Source organism: Larimichthys crocea, chromosome II (genome assembly GCF_000972845.2).
Source record: "Larimichthys crocea isolate SSNF chromosome II, L_crocea_2.0, whole genome shotgun sequence".
In the NCBI taxonomy this organism is placed as follows: domain Eukaryota; kingdom Metazoa; phylum Chordata; class Actinopteri; family Sciaenidae; genus Larimichthys; species Larimichthys crocea.
In genome coordinates this window covers 7,983,772-8,003,601 of record NC_040012.1, presented here as the reverse complement: position 1 = coordinate 8,003,601, position 19,830 = coordinate 7,983,772, and the positions used below count along the sequence as shown (strand labels likewise).

Genomic DNA, 19,830 nt, shown 5'->3' with positions numbered 1-19,830 from the left:
TAAAAATATATTATTGTTGCCCCCTTTCTCTTTTTCTTATTGTCAACAAATCCCATGAAAAGACCAAAACCAACAATGAACTGATGCTACTGACAAGTATTGTGCCCCTGTAGCAAAGATATATAAGATATAACATAAATAAGATAATGTACGATAATAAGATGTGTCTTCTTCATGGTGCAGTGGTTAGCACTGTCACCTCACGCTCGTTTGTTTATGTATTTATTTTATAGATTTTTTATAGACTTTATTGATTCATTATTCTTTTTATACACAAGTTTTTACATACAATGGCCTGTAATACAACCAAGGGCTCATAGACATGCAAGAGTGTGGCCCAGGAGGTGAGCTGACACCAGCTACCAGTCCACCCTCTATACTTGGGAACTGGAGGATGGCCGGCCAAGCCATGTTACTATAGACTGAGCTACTGACGCCCCGTTTAAACCTCGCCTGAGGCCTTTCTGTGTGAGTCTGCATGGGTTCTCCGGCTTCCTCCCACAGTCCAAAAACATGCAGGTTAATATTTTTGTCTTCGAGAAGGGTTAAATCTGGGGCAACTGGACTTTGTTTGTAGATTTGTGCAGGATTATTGACTCGACTGTTGTCCGAGTTGTTAAAGTCACCTGAGCTCTGGTTGTTGGAGTCTTGTGAGGCCAAGTCTGAATTGTTGTTCAGTCTCCTAGGAGGTTTAGTTGCCCCAGATTTTACCCTTCTCAAAGAAAGACAACCTGGATGACTGATGAGAACCATCACAGACTTCAAGCAGGTTAATAGGTGACTCTAAATTGGCTGTATTTTACATCTTCAGTAGGAAAGAATGAGCTATAAAGTGCTGCATTGTTGTTTTTGATCTTTCCGGGGGTTCATTTGTTATAAAATGTTTTTAATTGCATCACCCTCGTCACTATCACCCTGCTAGGAGGACAGTGCAGACCTCAGGTGCCAGCTCCAGTTTGCCAAAGAGGAGTCCGGCCTGATGAGGAAAAAGATGGCGAAGCTGGGCCGAGAGAAGGACGAACTGGAGCAGGAGCTACAGAAGTACAAGTCAGTCTACGGGGACGTGGACAGTCCTCTTCCCCTGGCCGAGTGCTCTGGTGGAGGTCCTCACACCACTCGAGAGGCCGAGCTGAGATTGCGGCTTAAGCTGGTGGAGGAGGAGGCGAACATCCTGGGCAGAAAGATTGTGGAGCTGGAAGTGGAGAACCGAAGCCTGCGAGCGGAAAACGAAGACATCCGCTGTCAGTACGAAAGAGATTGCTTCGGGCGGGAACCCTTCTCCAGCATGCCCTCGTCGCCGTACGGTGGTGATGCGCTGGAGTCGGCGAGTGAGCTACGCCGGCATCTACAGTTTGTGGAGGAGGAGGCTGAGCTGCTGCGCCGCTCCATCTCAGAGATCGAGGACCACAACAGGCAGCTGACATCTGAACTCAATCGCTTCAAGTTCGGCCCCACCAGCAGCTCTGGGCTTGTTGGTGAGGAGGGCAGTGAGGGAGGGTTATTCAAACCTGGTAATGGGGGGAACGGTAATGGTTCCAGCAGCGGGATGATGATGGAGGAGCTTAAATCAGCGAGGATGCAGATCAACGAGCTGAGCGGAAAGGTGATGAAGCTGCAGTACGAGAACCGAGTCCTCATGTCCAACGTCCAGCGCTGCGACCTGGCTGCACACCTCGGCCTGCGCACCGGCAGCCCTCGAGACAGCGATGCAGAGAGCGATGGAGGCCGTCGAGAAGCCGCTGAGGATGAGGAGGCAAGGCGACTTCTCCTCCTCCACCCAAAGAGGGAGGGTCCTATCGGGGGCGAGAGCGACTCTGAAGATCTGTTCGAGAAAACGACAACCACCTCAGGGTTCGGAAGCATCAAACCTTCAGATGGCAGCGAGCTCAGCGCCACTGATCTGGCCAACCGCAGGAGGGAAGAACGGGAGTCGTTCACCAACGTGAAACGTGAGGCGGAAAGGCTCGGGAAGACGGTGGACCGTCTAATCACGGACACCGACAGTCTGATCTTTGAGGGCAGGCTGCTGGTGACGACGGGGGAAAGCCTGGAAGGAGGGGCGGCGTCCGGAAACAAACCGGACACCCAAGTTCTGGACACCATCAACACTCGCATGAAGGCCTTCCGTACTGAGCTGCACATCTTCGTGGAGAAGCTGGATCATATAGGAGAGGGGCTGAGAGAAAGGACAGATGATCTGTCACCCATGCCAAACCTCACAGAGTCCAGCAGCTTCCTGTCCACGGTCACCTCCATGTCCCGCGACTCTCCCATTGGCACCTTTGGAAGAGACCTGGTGACCGACTTCCAGGTAAGTTCAACTCTGAGTTTGAAGGTGACATCTTTCTGTACGTGGAGATGTTTTCTTTCTGTGGCTGCTTCGTTCTTTTGCAAAATAAAAGGAGAAACATCAATAAAAAGGCGGAAGGCCTGTCAGCTCGTATGCCAATTAACCATGATGGGAAGAAGTCTTTAGATTTTCTTAAGACCGTCACAAACAAGATGTTCTTTTAAAATATTTCATAAGAACATTGATTAGCATTCAAACTCAAAAGCACCCCACCTGGTTGTCGATACGTCGCAGGAAGATAATATCGCACCAGATGGTTTCATTGCTCGCTGGTGTATTTGTAAATGTGAGAATTCATTTTGATTTAAATGGCCTTAAGTGTGCAGTCATTAGTAGACCATTTAAGGCCAAAATAAACTAAATTAGATCCTAAGTCAGCACTGTGTGCTAAAAGAAATCAGCTCTAATTAGAGACAGAGGCAGCGCTGTACGTCTTTAGCCAAACACATACTATCCGCAGTCTTGCCTGTCAAAGGGAATCTCATTACGATGTGGGCAGATAGCTTCCCGAGGATAGGTTCGGATTTTTTTCAAGTCAAGTCTTAATGCAATATTCAGCGGTGGTCCAATGTAATTCCTCTTCTCAATAATGGCAGCAGCGCAGCTCCACTGTAAGAAGATCAATAGTCCTTGTTTCACAGGAGCTTTAGACCTCTGACTGATCTGTCAGAGGTCGAGTTGCTTTGTGGGTAATGTAGGAATCAGGTGCATGGAATAACACAACTTTTGAATCTTTCTTTTAAGAACTGTTCATATTAATTCCAGCCATGTTATAGGAGTGTCACAAGTGCTAAAGGCAGAAGCTAATATGAGCGACTATCGTGCAAAAATTAAGGTCATTTTCTCAGTCCTCCCCTGGATAGTGTGGTGAGATGAGATGTGGTGGAGGGATACATCTTACCGGGACAAAGTTACCAGCTTAATTCAGCTTGATTAATACAGTTGAAGTCACATTTGTCTAGACATTAGAATTCATTTTTGCATAAGGCGAGGACTGTAGGTTTTGTCCTCTGTGGAGTTGTGCTACAACAGGTGGGGAGTTGTCACTTGTCAGACGGTGAAACAGGCGTCCTGAGGGAAGTTCAGGGAGGACAGAAAGCTCCCCGTGGAGCAGAAGGGCAAAAGTTCACTTGATCTCGATCGTCCGTGTGAATACAGACCGTAAAAATTGGGGTCTCGTGATCCTTTTGACATGTTATGTTTCATAACCTTCATACCTTCACTGTTAGGTTTTCGTACCAAGTCAGACAGGTTAGAGATCGGCTTGAAAAAAATCCGAACCTATCATTTAAATCCTCAAGAAGACGTTCAGGGTGACGTAGCAGGCTCCCTGCTCCAACATGAGCCACCCAGCTCTACCACACTGGTGCCACCGCCACCGCCACCGCCACACTTCCCTTGACCCACCGCCACCACCATCGCTTCCTGCTGCTGCTGCTGCTGCCACATCCACATCTGCATCCCCATGCACATCCTCATAGCCAGCAGCCCTGCCTGCCTTCCTCCTCCTCCTCCTCTTCCTCCCTGCACTCACTGTCTGCAGCCGTCCTGCTTCCAGTCAGACAGGGCCAAAGGGAGGGTGCTTAGGAGGGTGCTTGGTGTGAATGGAGTAAGTACTAAAGGATTTATGGCAGCTTCTTCCATTTGGCTCGATCCAAAGCTTCTTTTTTTTTTTCCTGACATAGTGAAATGTTGCATGATAAAGCTGAGTAAATATTTTTCTCTTTACAGCTTCGCTACACCACGCTACCATTTGTATGACTCATTCTCACACGTGAACGGTGTAGCTATTATGTTTGCACAACATATCATCACGCAGAGACGCACGTGGGATCGGTTACTCCAAACCGTTGCCAAGGAGATGAAGCATAGAAATATGTGCACTGTTTAAAATAACCTGTGTTCAGTAATAAGTATAAAAGAAGAGATGCATGGCGCTGTGTGGAGAACCTCGCTGGCTGGCATCCTGCTTTCTGTTGTTGTTTTACTGCAGCTCAGTCAACATGTCAACATACTGTGTACTCTTCCAAAGCAGGTTCATTATCTCTGCGCTGCATGATCAGGCAGACATCTTGGATGTCTTTTCTAATCAGCCAGACTGTCGTATGGAATAAAACAAACAGCTCCTCGAGCATTTCTCACGCCAATGTGCTTTGTAGAGATAACAGAGCGAGGCTGCCTCCATGCTCATCCTATCCAGTGACTTGTCTCTGCTTTGCTCCTCCGCCTGTTGGACTCGCCGGGGTAGTCTGGGTGAAGCTGGGTGGTTTTAGTCAAAGCTAACCACTGAACTAACAACTCACACCTGTTTCAAAGCAATGCGTTTGTTCTCCATCTATTCAGAGTTGTTGAAGATGATTCAAGTTGTAGAATAGTTTCAAAAGTAGCAGTCAGAGAGTGAACACTGAAAGGAGTCAGGTATTTTTTAAACTGAAGAAATGTACAGAAGCACATTCACTTGAGAAATAAAGTTTAGATGTTTTCACCATTAAATAAATAAATATAAATCTGATCTCATAATTATCCTGTAAAGTGGAGGAAATGTTTTCTTGCTAATGTGACTTTCGTATCTCGTAATTATAAGACCTTCATGTCACTTTTGGATAATTATTCGATCTTCACGAGATAATTTCAAGGCATCTTGTTGTTGTGACAAAACATCAGGATCACCAGATAAAACTCAAAGATGCAGCTTATGCACAATGACAAAAGTACGAGATAATAATAATTTCAAGATGATGAGTCATAATTACAAGCTATAAAAGTCATAATTAAATAAAATATGTCCCCAACTCTTTCTTTGAGGAATGTTACAAACTTTTATAAACACATATTTGGCTGCTAGCTTTCTCACTTAAAGAAATAAAAATGTGGGCACTGCTACAAAAAAAAAGCATGGCGCTGTCTTAAAAGCTCGTCTGAAGCCTCTGAATGCCTCCAGGTGTATTTTAAATGCTGTAATGTCTGAAAACAATTTGCATCAAGACACGACTTTCACACACGGCTGTGCACCTTTAGCGTTGCTAGCTCTCGCTCTGCAGTTTTGCCGTGGTATCTCTCAGCTGTTGGTTTGGACTCATGTATCCCTCATTGCATGCGCTTCATAACAAGTGTTTTGCATTCTTTTCCCCCCCGATTCCCTCTCTTTGTTCCTCTTTGTGTTCCCGCCAGATGTTTCAGCCCATGATTTTGTTCATCCTCATTCTCGTTCTCTTCTCATCTCTCTCATACGCCGTCATCTTTAAGTTGGTCTTCCTCTTTGCGCTTTTCTTCGTACTCTAGTCCGTTTGTTCTTCTCCACACCGTGTAGTCTGTTAGTTAATTTTCCCCTCTCTCTGCTTATATTCTTTACCCATTTTATGTTTTATTTTTTTATTTGTTTTCTCCCCGCCCGCTTTCTTTCCTCTTCCCCTCACCCCGTTTGTTGTCTTCTGTCTGTTTTGTCCACAATCCACCTCACACATCTCCCCTCGACTACCACCACCACCACCACCACCACCACCTCTACCTGCACCCCTGCACCTGTCACCCATCTCCCTCCTTAACCCCCCGTACACCCACACCGTCCTCCTCACCCCACCTTCCCCTTACCTTCCCTCCCCTCCCCTTCCCCGCCCCACGTCACTCACAGTCCGGTCAGAGGGATGAGCTGGAGTGGCGTCTAGGACAGGAGCGAGGCGTGGAGCCCCAGAGCCAGAGCCAGGGTGGGGGCCAGGCCCAGAGCAGGGGAGCCACGGGACTCACTAGGTACCACAGGCCCCTGGCTTTAAGAGCAGAGGTCAGTGCCTCCTCCCTCCTCCATCTCCCTTCCACCTATGGGGCTGAGTTTACACTGGCTCTACCATGAGCCCTGTACACCACGGGCCTTCTGTCGACCTATTTTCTAAACATTTAAATCGATTCAAAGACAAATCTGGTTTCTTCTCTGTAGAGTGACGAGTTCTTTCTTTCCCATGGTGAGCTGAAGGGCCCGTAGACGCTCCAAAACTAGCTGAAACGCGTGATTCGGGCAAATAAATGAATGAAAATAACCTATATTTTTAAAGTTGGCACATCAGAGTTGAACTCAAAATCAAAAAGAGTAAATGTCAGTAAAGAATGACACTGAAAAAAAAAGTTTTGGGCGCCTCTGGGGTTTGTTTTTGGAGTGTCTGTTGACCTGAGAATCAGTGCACCATGGCAAAAAAGACTTCCAGTGAAGCTGTTGATATAATTTTACAGGTACAGGTTCAATTCTGAGGAGTTTTATCTACAGGAGATGAATGAATTGAAATGAAACACACCAAAGTGTGTCGAGTTTATCTTCCATATGCATCCATTCGAAGTCATTTCTGAAGGAGCTTCCTCACATCTCTCAGTGTTTCTGAGCAGACTGTAAACTATACATTTTGAATCCGAGGGGATCAAATATATATTGAACAGAAGGCCGCTCAGTCCAGCATGTCTAGTGACACTCCAGCCACGGTCACTTTTTTTGATGCTGAACACGATTTCACTTCATTCACTCACTCTACTTTTTTCACACTAAATATTCACTCCTACAGCCACAGATCTTTATTTATTTATTCATGTTACTCTTTTCCACATTTTCTTATTGCTTTTTTTAAAATCCGTACCATGTTCCCCCTTTGACATTTTGTGATTGATTTACTCCTTTTAAAGATTTATCACTCTGAATGTTTGACAGTGCGTTGCCCTCTAAAAAACAGTGTGAGACAGCAGCCATGCACAGCTACAGTATACAGACCTGTTAGGCGTATGTATGCACTAAGTGTATCACGGCTGAGTCTGCACTCTGTCAGTGATGCCCTCTGGCAGCTGCTCATCACTCCCAGCTGCACTGTCATGACTCGACTCAGCAAATTAAACGTACTGTATGTATGTAAAAGTGCAGCTTACACAGAAGTGTCCCAACACGAGTGGTAACGTTGCTGCCGCCGCTCTCACGGCTCGGATCTGTAAAATCCTTCCATGACTCGGCTGTTTAATAAACCGGCCGGACTCTGTGATTCATAATCGCTGCCTCATGCTTGTGTTTTCATCGAGAAGTTGCTCGCTGTTATGTAATACAGAGTACCAGCAGCCTGCCGATGTGACACATTACTGTTACAGTTATAGCACATTCGTGTGTCCCTGCGCTTTCTGCCACAGTGTAATCTGCGAGGGGGGGAAATGAATAAAAATGGGAAAGCAGCTCGGATGTGGCAGGATTAACGCTGCACTGTCGGCCTGGGTGATTTACATTTGACATTGGGCTGACGGGGAGGTGATCCAGGGTCAGTATACACTGAACATCTCAACTTACTGTCGGAGGGTGCAGTCGACGCCCAGGAGAGGAGGAAAAAGAAAATCGCATTATATAAAAACCCAATTTCCAAATTGTCAGAGTCTGCACTTCGAGGATAGACAGAGATGTCTTATAAAGCAGCTGAAGAATCATTACATTGAAGACCATGAACATCTCATTTCCCTATGAGCATTTATTTCACCTGTAGTAAAACACCTCACATGCATTCGGTTCTTATTGCGACTGCTGTATACTTTTGGAAATAATACCTGTTACGAGAAAACGACTAACCTTCTAGTGTTGTTCATAGCTTTATTTTGGAGATTCACAGCATGATGTAGATGTTTTTGAGCTACTTGTCAGCTGTAGTAGAGTACATTTATACACCTTTTGATGATTAAAAAAGAATTAGTCAATGAATTGATGAAACAGACTTAGTTAGAGTTAGATGAGATGATCAATATCACCCATATTTATACTATAAATATGAAGCTGGAGCCAGCATCCAGTTCGTCTTAGTCTAAAGACGGGAAACAGATGCAAACAGTTAGTGTGTTTTGTTTGAGTACACAGGCGTCATTCAGCCCACCTCAGATCCACTGATAATTTTTAGATTAGGCCGGACTGTCAACATGACAGATTTTGAGCTTCAAACAGATCTTCGGAAACCTATGGGTGATGTCACGCATAAGTTGTCCATTATTTATAATGTCAGTGATAAACACCATTATGTCTTCCTATGTCCGAACAATTAGTGTAGTGAAAAGGAGAAGTTGCAGTCTTATAGTGGGGTTATGTGTCAGACTGTTTCTTTGCGGAGAGCAGTGAAAGTCTTTTTTATACTTCAGTTTAAAGAGGTGTTGGTAGGCAGATTATGTTTTTTTTACCCCTGGATAGATAGGCTAGTTGTTTCCCTCTGTTTCCAGTCTTTATGCTAAGCTAAGCTAACTGGCTGCTGGCTCCAGCTTCGTATTTAGCAAACAAACATTAGTGCACTGTCAATCTTTTTTGATCTAACTTAATTTATTATTTCACAGAATGTCAGACTATTAGTTTTTGAGTTTAAGGGTTTGATCAAAAAGCTTTGATGTTCAATAATAAATATTGAGTCAAAGTTCAAAATGTGCAGCGTTAAAAGTGTTAAAATTTAAATTATTTACCGAGGTTGCTTCAGAAGATGAAATTAGTTTGTGTGATCTCATTTGAGTTTTTTTTAGTCCTGCTCAAAGAATTTTAGTTTTTCGCAGCAAATTATAATCATCTCAAGAGTGAGATATCAATATGTGATGTGATTGAAGTGTTGGTAAAGTAACTGTGTGCTGTGCTGTGCTGTTGTGGGTTCAGCTCCGGGACACGCCTGCTTCTGACATCCAGTTACGTCTGGATCACGAGCGAAGGCTGAGAGCGGCGACGGAGGAACGGGAGGCTGTCATTTCTCTGCCTCAGGTACAATAATGCAAGTCAGTCATGCCACGTTCGAATACAAGAACAAAAGAAGAGCAGTATCACACTTCACTGGCTCTATAAAGTTTGAACATAATTTAATTAAGTGTCACCAGGAGAGAGAGCAGAAAGTTTATTTAAGTCTAAGACTGACGTCCATGCTTTCAGTGCGTCACATGCAGTTTCCACTAAATCCCTGAATAAATTCATGTAAACACTGTGTTCAAAATACAATCAGCAACATCTGCTCTGACCAATTATGCTTTTAATCAAATAAAAAAAAGAAATGGCATGTGGGATTTAACATATAAGCTTTTAGAGCTGGAGCAGTTTGTCGAAAAACGAAATTTTCAAAGCAAAAATGTCTCTGGTCCAGGCGTCTGAAATGTAATTTCTTTCCTAGTTTTATTAATCTTCTGATATTAAACTGAATATCTTTGAATTTTCTGTGATTGGTTGACAAAAAAAGCAATTTGAGTGATTGGGAAACTGTAATTCTCACTATTTTCTGACATAGTTTGGACTAAATTAATCTAAAATATATTTATTATTTAAATTATGAAGAAGAATCTCACACGATGACCATTTTATTGACTTCTTCCCTGATCCCGCCGACAGCAGGACGATGAGCGTTTGCGTCTGGAGGCCCAGCGTGGAGGTCTGGAGCTGCAGGGACTCCAGAGTCACGAGGTGCCCTGGAATCAGGAGCGAGCCACGCTGCTACAAGAGGTTCGCTTCTTCAGACGCAACACCATCATCTTCTACATGAAGCTCAGGTGGATCCTTACACACTGGAGGCTTGCCCGCAAGGACGACCCCGGAGAGGAGACGGTGCACCCGGAGGTGAGTCGGGGGGGGTTTGGTGGTACAGCTCTTAATCCTGCATCACTTTGAGGTGCGTACATCCCATTAGGATGCAGGTGTCTGATTGATGGTTCAAGCTTGTCGGTGCTTCAGTTTTTCTTGTGCTTCTTCTCAGTCTCCTGGTTGATTAAACTCTGTGAGATTCATGTTTTGCCGGTTTGGTTTGGTTTTTCACACAATGAGCGATCGCCCCAGAGATCACAGAGCAGCTTGACCATCACTGTGACGTCTGAATTATCTGTTGATGGACAGTTCCTGTAATCACTGCTCTGTTCACCCAGTTCCTCCTGTTTATACCCTTCTGTAGTAACATAAAACACTTTACTGTCTTTTATTTTGGCTTTGACACTTAATTCAACATAATTCTACGTCACTTTGATTCAAATGTATTTAATTTCTCTCCACTCTTCAGTTTATTCATGCTGTATCTTGTTGTGAAACCTAATTTGCGCCTACAGATGGTGCAGCAGTGTGGAGCCGGCGTGTACTTTGCTGGATGTCCTTGACTTGACATTGAATCCCAAGAGAACATTTTCTCAAGTCGGGTTTATTTTTAAAGCCTTTAATCACGGTTACAGTTTCACAGAGCCTCTCAGTTTTTTAAACAAGAAAGAAGGACTCAGATCAAATGAAACACATAAATCCACAAAAAAATATGACGTTCTCTTCCTTCTCATCCTCAGACTTCTGGAGTCACCATCTGAAACACCCCAAATCCATCTGGTTGTATCATATCACACATGTTGAAAACAATCAATCACAGCAAGAATAGAAAAATAGTAGAAATGTGGTTGTTCCAGCTTATGGGCTCATAGACTTTGACGTTCCTGGTTAGTCTGAAAGGGTCCAGAGCCGTCTCAAGTCTTTAATTGTGTGTTCTGATGGTATTTGTGCTGACAGAGGAAATCCAAAATCATAAAGACACACACAAACCACAAAGAAACAGTTCATGTTCATTGATTCATCTTTTATTTCTATATTTACTCTCTTCTTTATTGAGCTCTGTGTTAAAGTAAAAATCCAAGTATTGGTTGACAGTAAAACAACTGCAAATAAAAGATGAGGATAAAAAAAGAACTTCAAACCTGCATTAAAGAAAATCTGAACACAAATTAAATAAAATCAGCCAGAAAAGTTCAATTGATCCAACTTCAGACCTCTGGGAAACTAAACCCTTAAAAATAAAAGTCAGAACATAAGGTGGTTCTTCATGGTGCCACTATATGGGAAACTTTTTCAGTTCTGCAGCAAACCTTTTCAACTGTTGGTTCTTCAAAGATTGTTATTATCAATATCAAGTTCTTCCCAGAGTTTAGCGTAAATAATATTTGAGTTCATTCAATGTAAAATATTTAATCGCTTGAAATAACATATTTGATTTTAAAGGTGCAGTTTGTAACATTTAAAGGGATCTACTGGCAGAAATAGAATATGACAACCATAACCATGTTTTCATTTGTGTATATTAACCTGAAAATAGGAATTGTTTTGTTACATTAGAACAAGACTTTTATATCTTTTATATTACAGGGAGCGAGTCACAGCCACAAGGCGAGTGGTGTTCAGTTGGTAGATGCCACCAAATTCTACACTCTGCACCTTTAAATGCAACATTAATCACTTTAAAAACAAGTTATATATTATATTATATATATCCAATACTTTCTATCAATTATTATCATTTTATTTTTAAGATAAAAAGTTTTTTCAAAGCACCAAAAGTTGCTTTGAACTTTTAAAGAACCTTAAAGTTTATGGGGATAACTGTGTTTTCATCAGTGTATAAACACCTGAAAATAAGGATGAGCCTCTTATATCTACAGAGCGGTTACAGATAATGGATGGACAGATATCTATAGATGTCATGGGTACTTTTCCACAGTAAAGAGTTCTTCAAAATAAAAAGGTTCTCCAGAAAGCTCAAAGTGCTCCAGAACATGTATCAAGATCCAGTTTTTCTTACAGTGTACTGAGATCTAGTAAATCGGTGAACTATATTTTACTACAGAAGAGGTGCAAGAGATATTGGCTGTTTTCCTAGAAGGCCTTCATAAATCTTCACTAATGAGTACAGACTCTTCTAAATGACAGCGATGTCCGACCTGCAAGTCACAGAGTCCTAAAGCCATCGCTTAATATCTCAGAACACTATTATCAGGCATTACAGTAGCTCTTTATTATGAAGTTATTATTTGTGACGTCACTTTAAGTGTGTTAGCATTCAGTCCCTCGAGGTTTGGGAAGACGGATGGATGAGGAGTAACTTACCGGAGTCTTACAGGAAGAAGAAGATACAATGATCTTTGCAACAATACAAAGAAACCCAAATTAAATACATGTATGACAGTAGTTTTCCTCAGGCATGTGTCAGGTTGTTTGTGTGTTTTATCCCCGTGATGGTAACATACACATCCAGGGTGTTTCTCTGCCTTGCATCCTCGAGCAGAATGTTATGAAACAGAAAAACATGCGCATGAATTCAAACACAGGCTTTTCATGATGGCTGTATCATCTGTTCCAGTATGAGAAGATGGAGGGCATCCCAGAGCTGGGAGTGATAATGGAGCAGGCGGAGGGCGAGTCGGCTCGAGACGACAGGCTGTGTTTACCGCAAACTCAAGGGGACGCCCCCGACACCACACCCATCATGCCCCTGCTGTCACCTGATCGACACCTGCAGCATCAACGACAGGTACTGACACTCACCTGGTTCTTAATCAATTTCCATTTTCATGGACTAATCAGCCATTGCTTCGGAAACATCCCTCAAAGGTTCTCCACGTTTGTAAGATATTTGGATAGGTAGAGAAGACGCATCATTTCTCAACCGCCTGTTTTTAGATAAATTATTAAATGCCCTAAATTCAGGGCAGCACGGTGCTGCACTGTGGTTAGCACTGTCGCCTCAGGTTCCTTGTTTAAACCTTGACAGGGGCCATTCTGTGTGGAGTTTGCATGTTCTCCCCATCTCTGTGTGGGTTCTCTCCGGGTACTCTTACAGTCCAAAGACATGACCTTAATAGGTAGCTGGGATAAGACTTTCACAATACATTGCAAGAGCTGTTTTGAAGATCAAAATATGCGGCCATATCGGTAGTTCTGCCTCTTCCACTTCCCGGCTAATCTAAAAATTGGCAAAGACATGGATGAAATGACTGAATTAAGCCTGGTCGCTCAAACAAGCCTCCTGTAACAGCACCTACCTGTCAGTCAAAGTGACCACACTGTTAATCCTGCTTAACTTTAAGCCTTAATATAATTTGAACAGGTGAGTTCTATAAAAATTCACCCTCAGTACAGTTTTCCTGAACAGGGAAATTAGCTAAAGAGACCAAAACTGTTTTTTGTACCAGGCTGTAAACATGTTTATTTCTGCTGTGAAGTTGGACATTTTAACATGGGGACTTATGGAGACTGACTTGTTCTGTAGCCAGCCTCAAGTGGATGTTTGAGGAACTGCAGTTTTTGGCACTTCAACATTGGCTTTACTTCACAGCCATGGAGGTAGTAACCAGTGCACCACCCAAAAAAATCACAGATAAATTACAAAGCGTTGATCTAGATATTTCAAGCTTGACTTGAGAACTGTTACGCCATCGTCTTCATGGCGCTACGACACTAGTTCCAGTACATATTATGTATTGAGAAGAGTTCCCTATGCTACATAAAGGTTCACAACCAATGTCAGAAAATCTACAGTATTTATTTATACTTTAACAGTATCAGACATTGGCAGTACCAGAGAGCTCACCGAGCTGCCATACTGACTAAATTATGTCCTTCACTGCAAACTTTCATTGACCTCTTTACAGCTTAACATAGCCTACTATTATCTCCCTCTGGCTGCAGGAATTATCATCTGAGCTTGCGCTTTGCTCTGCTGTAGTAGCCATGTGTGCAAATGCTTACTAAAGCAAGTCTACATTTCTGCTCTCATGCATAAAGCTTAATATAGTCTACGGGGCACGTTTGAGGAGGTAACGCTGTAAAACTTCTCACAGAGTAAAGCAAAAATCAGATCACTGTACAAACCTTTTTTATGATGTTGTAGAAAAATCAAAACACAAGACAGAGTAGAGCACTTAGGGCTGCTTAATAATGCATCCAACCCAAAATGCTTAGGTACTTTCTTTACTTCTTACAGACGGGCGTACTGAAAGTAGATCTCGACACAGGCCGCGTCGAACACAGCTCCTTTTGTCAGAGTCCATGTTTGAACAATAAACCTAAAAGTGGGTGTACTCAATAATTACTGCCTCTGACCAGATATCTAGGCCAGAATTCTCATCTACATACCAAACAGCTCTAATGAACGTCAAACGCCAAACATTCATCCCAACACAATTAAACACAATTAAAATGAATGAGAAAAATAATGAAAGGCTGCGGTAAAGGTCCGAACTTAATACACCAAGCTATATTCTGGTGTTTTATTCCCGTTAGAAATGAACGTCCATCTTTTCTTGGAACCCATTGAATGAAAAATGTTTTTCTGACGCTCCTATGATGCGACCTGGACTGTATTGTGCACTGGTGTTTTAACACCTGAACGTGCTCTTAGCTGCGGTTGGCAAAGCCTTGAGGTGATGTTTTACTCACAGACTCCTTTGTGCTTTACTTCCCCCTGCCAAGACCTGAAAACTCTCCACAGCGGAGCCACCAGAGGCAAACAGCTCTCTGAGCAGACACTTCAGGAAGTACATGCTGTTCTCCTCAGTCGCTGTCAGTGCTCATATAGCCTGAAGCAACTTTAAACCCAAATGTAGATTTTAACTAAGACTAAGTCTAAACTTTCTCAAATCTGTTGCAACACAAATGGACTCAAATAAATCAGCATCCGAGCTGAGCAACAGGTTTTTGTTGCAGCTTTAATTATTGAACTATTTAGAGATTTTACTTCATTTCAGAAGAGATACACTCATCCATACGTTCATATTTTAGTTATTTTAAACAGCTGTACATGTGTAATTGTTATGATTACATTACTTATGATCAAAAACTAGTGAGTTCTAACACAAGACAGCTAATATTACTCACTAGAAGCCCAGCTCGGCGTCTGTCTTTTAGCCTCACTAATGACTAAAAGTCAGTCCCAGATTTAAACTTGTCTGGCGACTTTTTGCTCGGTGACTTTCTCCTTTTTTCTTCTTACTGTAGCTTCCTCCGTCATCTTATTCTTCAGTCATTTCGCCTCTGTCATTATGTCCTTAGAAGCTGCTGAGCCTGGTTAAATTGCACACTTGCCCTGCTCACGACACCAGCTCTGAAAACCTCCTCTTCTTCTTCTTGGTGGTCCAAAATGCCTGTGGCACAAACACTAACACTCCCCCCGGTGATCTGAGCTCACAATCTGGGCAGCCCAGCAAAAAAAAAAAAGAGCTAACATGAGCTAACAGCAGCTACAGCTCACCGCAGTTTCCATCAGGAAACTCCGTAAATCACAGAGAGTCCGTAAAACATGATCCAGTTTCACCAAAACCAGTGAAAGAGTTGGTGGTGTGTGACCTAGTTACATAGTACAGAAACATGTGTACGAATGACAGAGACAACATTCACCTGATTATGCATCAGTGGAGCATCAAAATGATTTAAAATCTGTTATTTAACGGTAGAAAAGTTGCACAATGTTGCTTTAATTCCAGCAGTTAAGAAAGGGTAGACACCAAAGGACGAGGATTTTTTTTATTTTAAAAGGAGGACAAAGACACAGATGGAAACAGAATGAAGAAGCGGAAGTCAAATTGATTTAAAAAGCACTTACAAAGCAGGTTTGTCCCAAAGTGCTTTAGAGAAACAAAGGACACAGGCCCAGATAAAAACAAGAGACATCAAGATAAGGAAAGAACTCGCTGAACTTGCCATATTCATGTGTGTCTGAGCGTGCTGGATTAACTAAACTGTGATCTTCTTCTCTTGTCTGAATCCCCTCTGTGCAGTTTGGCGAGAACCGTCAGGTGCTGCAGGCCGTGCGGACGCTGCTGGAGGAGTTTCGGGAGGAGCTGCAGGAGGAGGAGACGCGACGATGCCAACTGCAGCAGTCCTACGCCAATGACAAAGCCGCTTGGGAGGTCAAGTGGGCAGAGATGAAGTGCCAGGTCGCCCAGGTACAGATGGCGTCTCAGCGCCCACCTTAAAGGGAAAGGACACAATCTGGTGTAGAAAACTAGCGGTGCATTCAGTAAGCAGCAAGGCGACAGTAAACATGTTGCCCGCTCCATGGATGAAATCCCACACAGGGCAAGACGATAACAAGTCGACAACAACAAATCTTTGTCAGCCTTTGTCGTTTTAGCCAAATCTCTTGGGCCGATCAGCGTCATTCTGAGAGCAGCATTGAAACAAAGTCCTAATCCATATCACAAGTGACAAAATGGACAGAATCCAATTTATAATCAACAATTAAATTAAGGACAGCGTCCAACACAGCAAAAGAAATGATAAATCACTTGCTTGGCACTATGTAATGGGAATATTTTGTCATTGTGTAAACTAATTTATTCAGCGCTGTGCCTAATTGTTTGATTTGCCTCTTGAGTGTTTCTAACTGAACTCTTAAATCCCTAATGGGAGCGTAAATACTTCGATTAGGACGTTCATCTTAGCTGATATGAACACACGAGAGCTGAGCTGGTTTTTGTGTCAATATCAAAAATCTTTAAATTTGTAATTACAGTAATAATAATATAAAGACTGGACAGCGTATACGTGACAGGTTTCCAAGGAGCGGTTTTGAAGCTCAAAGTCTGTGATTGTACTGAGGGTGAATTTTTATAGAACTCACCTGTTCAAATTATATTAAGGCTTAAAGTTAAGCAGAATTAAGAGCGTGGCCACTTTACTGACAGGTGGATGCCGTTACAGGCCGCACACTTCTTCACTTCACTCTCTTCAGGAACCTGTGGGTGACATCCATTTTGTCATCTGTGTTCTTGACGTAGTGGCTTTAGATTTTAAATACCATCGAAGGTATCGACTGTTTCTATGTATTACTACTGCCCAGCACAAAAAAAAAATCAAATTAGCGGTGACAGGAGGTGAATTTGTAGGAGAGGTACAGAGGGGTATTGAATAAATGTTGCTTTGTGGTACAGATGGATATCACAGTCGGAGCCTCATTGTCTGCTGTGTCAGAGCACAATCAGGACAGGTAGCCAGTTTGATGATATTGACCGTGTTGTTTTCTTGACCTGACCTTTATCTGATGAACTACAGCTCTGGAAAAGGAGTTATAGGTCTCACACTGTTAATCTGTACAGCTAGTACATGGTTCATATCCCTGCACGGCGCAGAGGTCCCTCGGGGCTTCGACGTGAACTAATTTGCTTAGTTTCGTCCGATAACACAATGTTGAATTCTTGTCTTGCTCCGCTGTGCTTCGTTCTGATTAAGACTTCAGAAATATGCCCCTGAACTGCTGATTTTTTTTTATTTTTTTTTTACTCATTATTATTACACAGCCCAGTAGAGCCGAGCAGGACTGGAAATTACCCTCACTTGTGTATTTATATGTGGATATACTGAAAGTGGTAGCTACTTTTTGAGTCACTGTTAGCAGATATTAATATCGTAGCTCTGACTGGCTCGTGTTTCATACTCTGGTCTCTGGCACGGTGCGAAATCTCCTAAATAACTGTCTATATTTATAATGTCTTACATCTTTGCCTCCGTCAGCAGACTTTACTGTACATGTTATCCTCTCCGGTGTGTGCTCAGACAGTTTTAAAAGCCCGTGTAAAAAGTCTACAAGACAAGATGTGAATGAGAGTTATGTAAGCCGATGTTTAAAGACAGCCTCGACTTGCTCTTCACACGGCTCTAGACTGGTTTGTACCTTTTATGTTTAGGGTTGAAAGCCCCATCTGAAGATTACAAAGCTCTGCCTTGCCCGGAAAAGTCTCTGTCGCTGTGCAGCTTTGAAGATTTCTGCAGTTAATCTGAGTCCTCAGTTCATGTTCAACCCCCCCATGTTCAAGGGAGTGGTCTGAAATATAAATTTGGGAGCCCTCGATCAATTCTGAAGTGTGCGTCGCTGTCAGCTACAAAACAAATCCTGAAAACAGCCTCGTGTTAAAACAATGCAGAGGTCTGTGCTGCTGAAATGAAACCCAGGAAGTCAAGTTTAAGTAACAGATGTGTGAAATCTGAACGGAGCCTCAGCGTCGTCCTCTTTATATTTACTTCAGCTGTTGTGAGATGTTTCATCTCTATCTTCTTCATAAATTGTGTTAATTCAGGGCTACACATAAAAAGCTACACATTTTTATTCACTCGCTTTAATGAGCTTCATTTACTGTTTTCATTGTTTTATTTTATTAAACTCAAAGACTGAAGAAAAACAGATCAAAAACTGAAGATCAAAAGAGCGAAAGATTGTTTATCCGTATGTCATGTACAGTATTTTAGACTTTTACCAGACTCTGAGAAATGAGGCATCTCACCACCAGACATATTGATTTATAGAAGGGGGCAACAAAAACAAGTTATTTGTAGTCTCTCGTCTGATTACTGTCATCTTTTTTCTTTCTTTTAAACATTTTTGTGCTTTCAAGTTAAATCACGGGTTCATCCAAACATATTTTCTTATATACCTTCAGCATTGTGCACGTAGTTTGGGGTTTATTTGCCCAGCTCTTGAAGATTATACCCACATACAAACAAATAAGGGTGAATAGAAGCAGCAGCAACATCTATCTAGTGTCCTTGTTAATGTGATTAATCAACGAAACAGCTTTCACAGGGACTTTTTCCTCTGTCTCTTCTGCCAAAAGAAGTTATTGCGGTATCCCCTAATAATCCTTTTCTTCATGATTTCTTTCCACATATGCAGTAGAGTAATCAGCCCAACATCCTTGTGTCTTTGCTCTTTGTCCAGTTGGAGGAGGAGGCGCAAAGTAAGGTCCGAGGAGAAGCGCAGGGAGATGAAGGAGAACTGACCAGAGATCCTGAGTGGGCCTTAAATCAGGAGCGTGAGGAGCACCAGCGTCTTCTGGCCGAGAGCCACAACACCTCGCTGGACCTCCGCTGGAAGCTGCAGCACGGAGAGATGAGGTGGGGCCGAGAGAGGGCCGAACTGCTGGAGCGCTTCGACCGGGAGCGGCAGGAGTGGGACGGCAGCATAAGGGAGCTCCATCGCAAGATGGAGAGGGTGAGGAGGCGAGATGGGGGTCCATTTAGTAGCAGCTCTGAAGCCTTTGATAGTTCCACATGATCTTCCTCTTCCTCGTTTTAAAACTATTTTAACATTTTCTTTAAAATAATCTAATGGAAACACAATAAACAGATCAATAAATGTTAAAAAATAAGCCGTGGCTGCAGTATATGAAACCACTTTAAACTGCTAGAACTAGAAAAACACACCAGAAGCCTTCTCTTGCTAAGCAGATATGAGAAATGGTGACAAAGCACCGAAGGCGATAAAAAAAATACTGAGGATTACTGAATAATTGATGTCCTTTGTGAGATTTCATTAGACGAACTGCAGCGTTCCGCCTCGCCTGTGTGTGATATTCAGGACGGGAGGTAGCGCTCGTTAATATGAGAGTAAGAGTATTAACATATGAAGCAGGGACTGGAATACTAACAACGGGAACACACTCTCCAAAAAAAATAAAAACAAAAATCTGCTGATGCACCGCAGAGCAGGAAGCAGAGAGATGCATTATTCAGCGATGTTCGGACTGAACGGGCAGCATCAAAGTGAATGAGTGATGTGGCTGCTCTGCTTTAACCTCGACACCTGAAGGGAGGAACCTAAGTCTGAATGTTGCAGGTGGATTACTCAGTGAATCACAGTCGAGGAAGTGGAAGAACAGTTTGTTATATTTAATGGAGAGCCTCGCTTGTATAACTCTAATCTAAAAATCGCTTAAACAAGCCACTTGTAACT

At 42.8% G+C, this 19,830-nt stretch overlaps 1 protein-coding gene across 1 annotated transcript in view; it reads left to right on the top strand.

The window, feature by feature from the left end:
- mtcl1 (microtubule crosslinking factor 1) overlaps positions 1 to 19,830 on the top strand; it is an 82,450-nt gene that overhangs the window by 48,516 nt on the left and 14,104 nt on the right. The window contains exons 5-11 of the mRNA XM_019268904.2: positions 923 to 2,311; positions 5,982 to 6,128; positions 8,982 to 9,083; positions 9,699 to 9,923; positions 12,466 to 12,636; positions 15,881 to 16,048; positions 18,817 to 19,089. Of these exons, the coding sequence (XP_019124449.2) occupies positions 923 to 2,311; positions 5,982 to 6,128; positions 8,982 to 9,083; positions 9,699 to 9,923; positions 12,466 to 12,636; positions 15,881 to 16,048; positions 18,817 to 19,089 (2,475 nt within the window). The remainder of the gene's footprint in view (positions 1 to 922; positions 2,312 to 5,981; positions 6,129 to 8,981; positions 9,084 to 9,698; positions 9,924 to 12,465; positions 12,637 to 15,880; positions 16,049 to 18,816; positions 19,090 to 19,830) is intronic.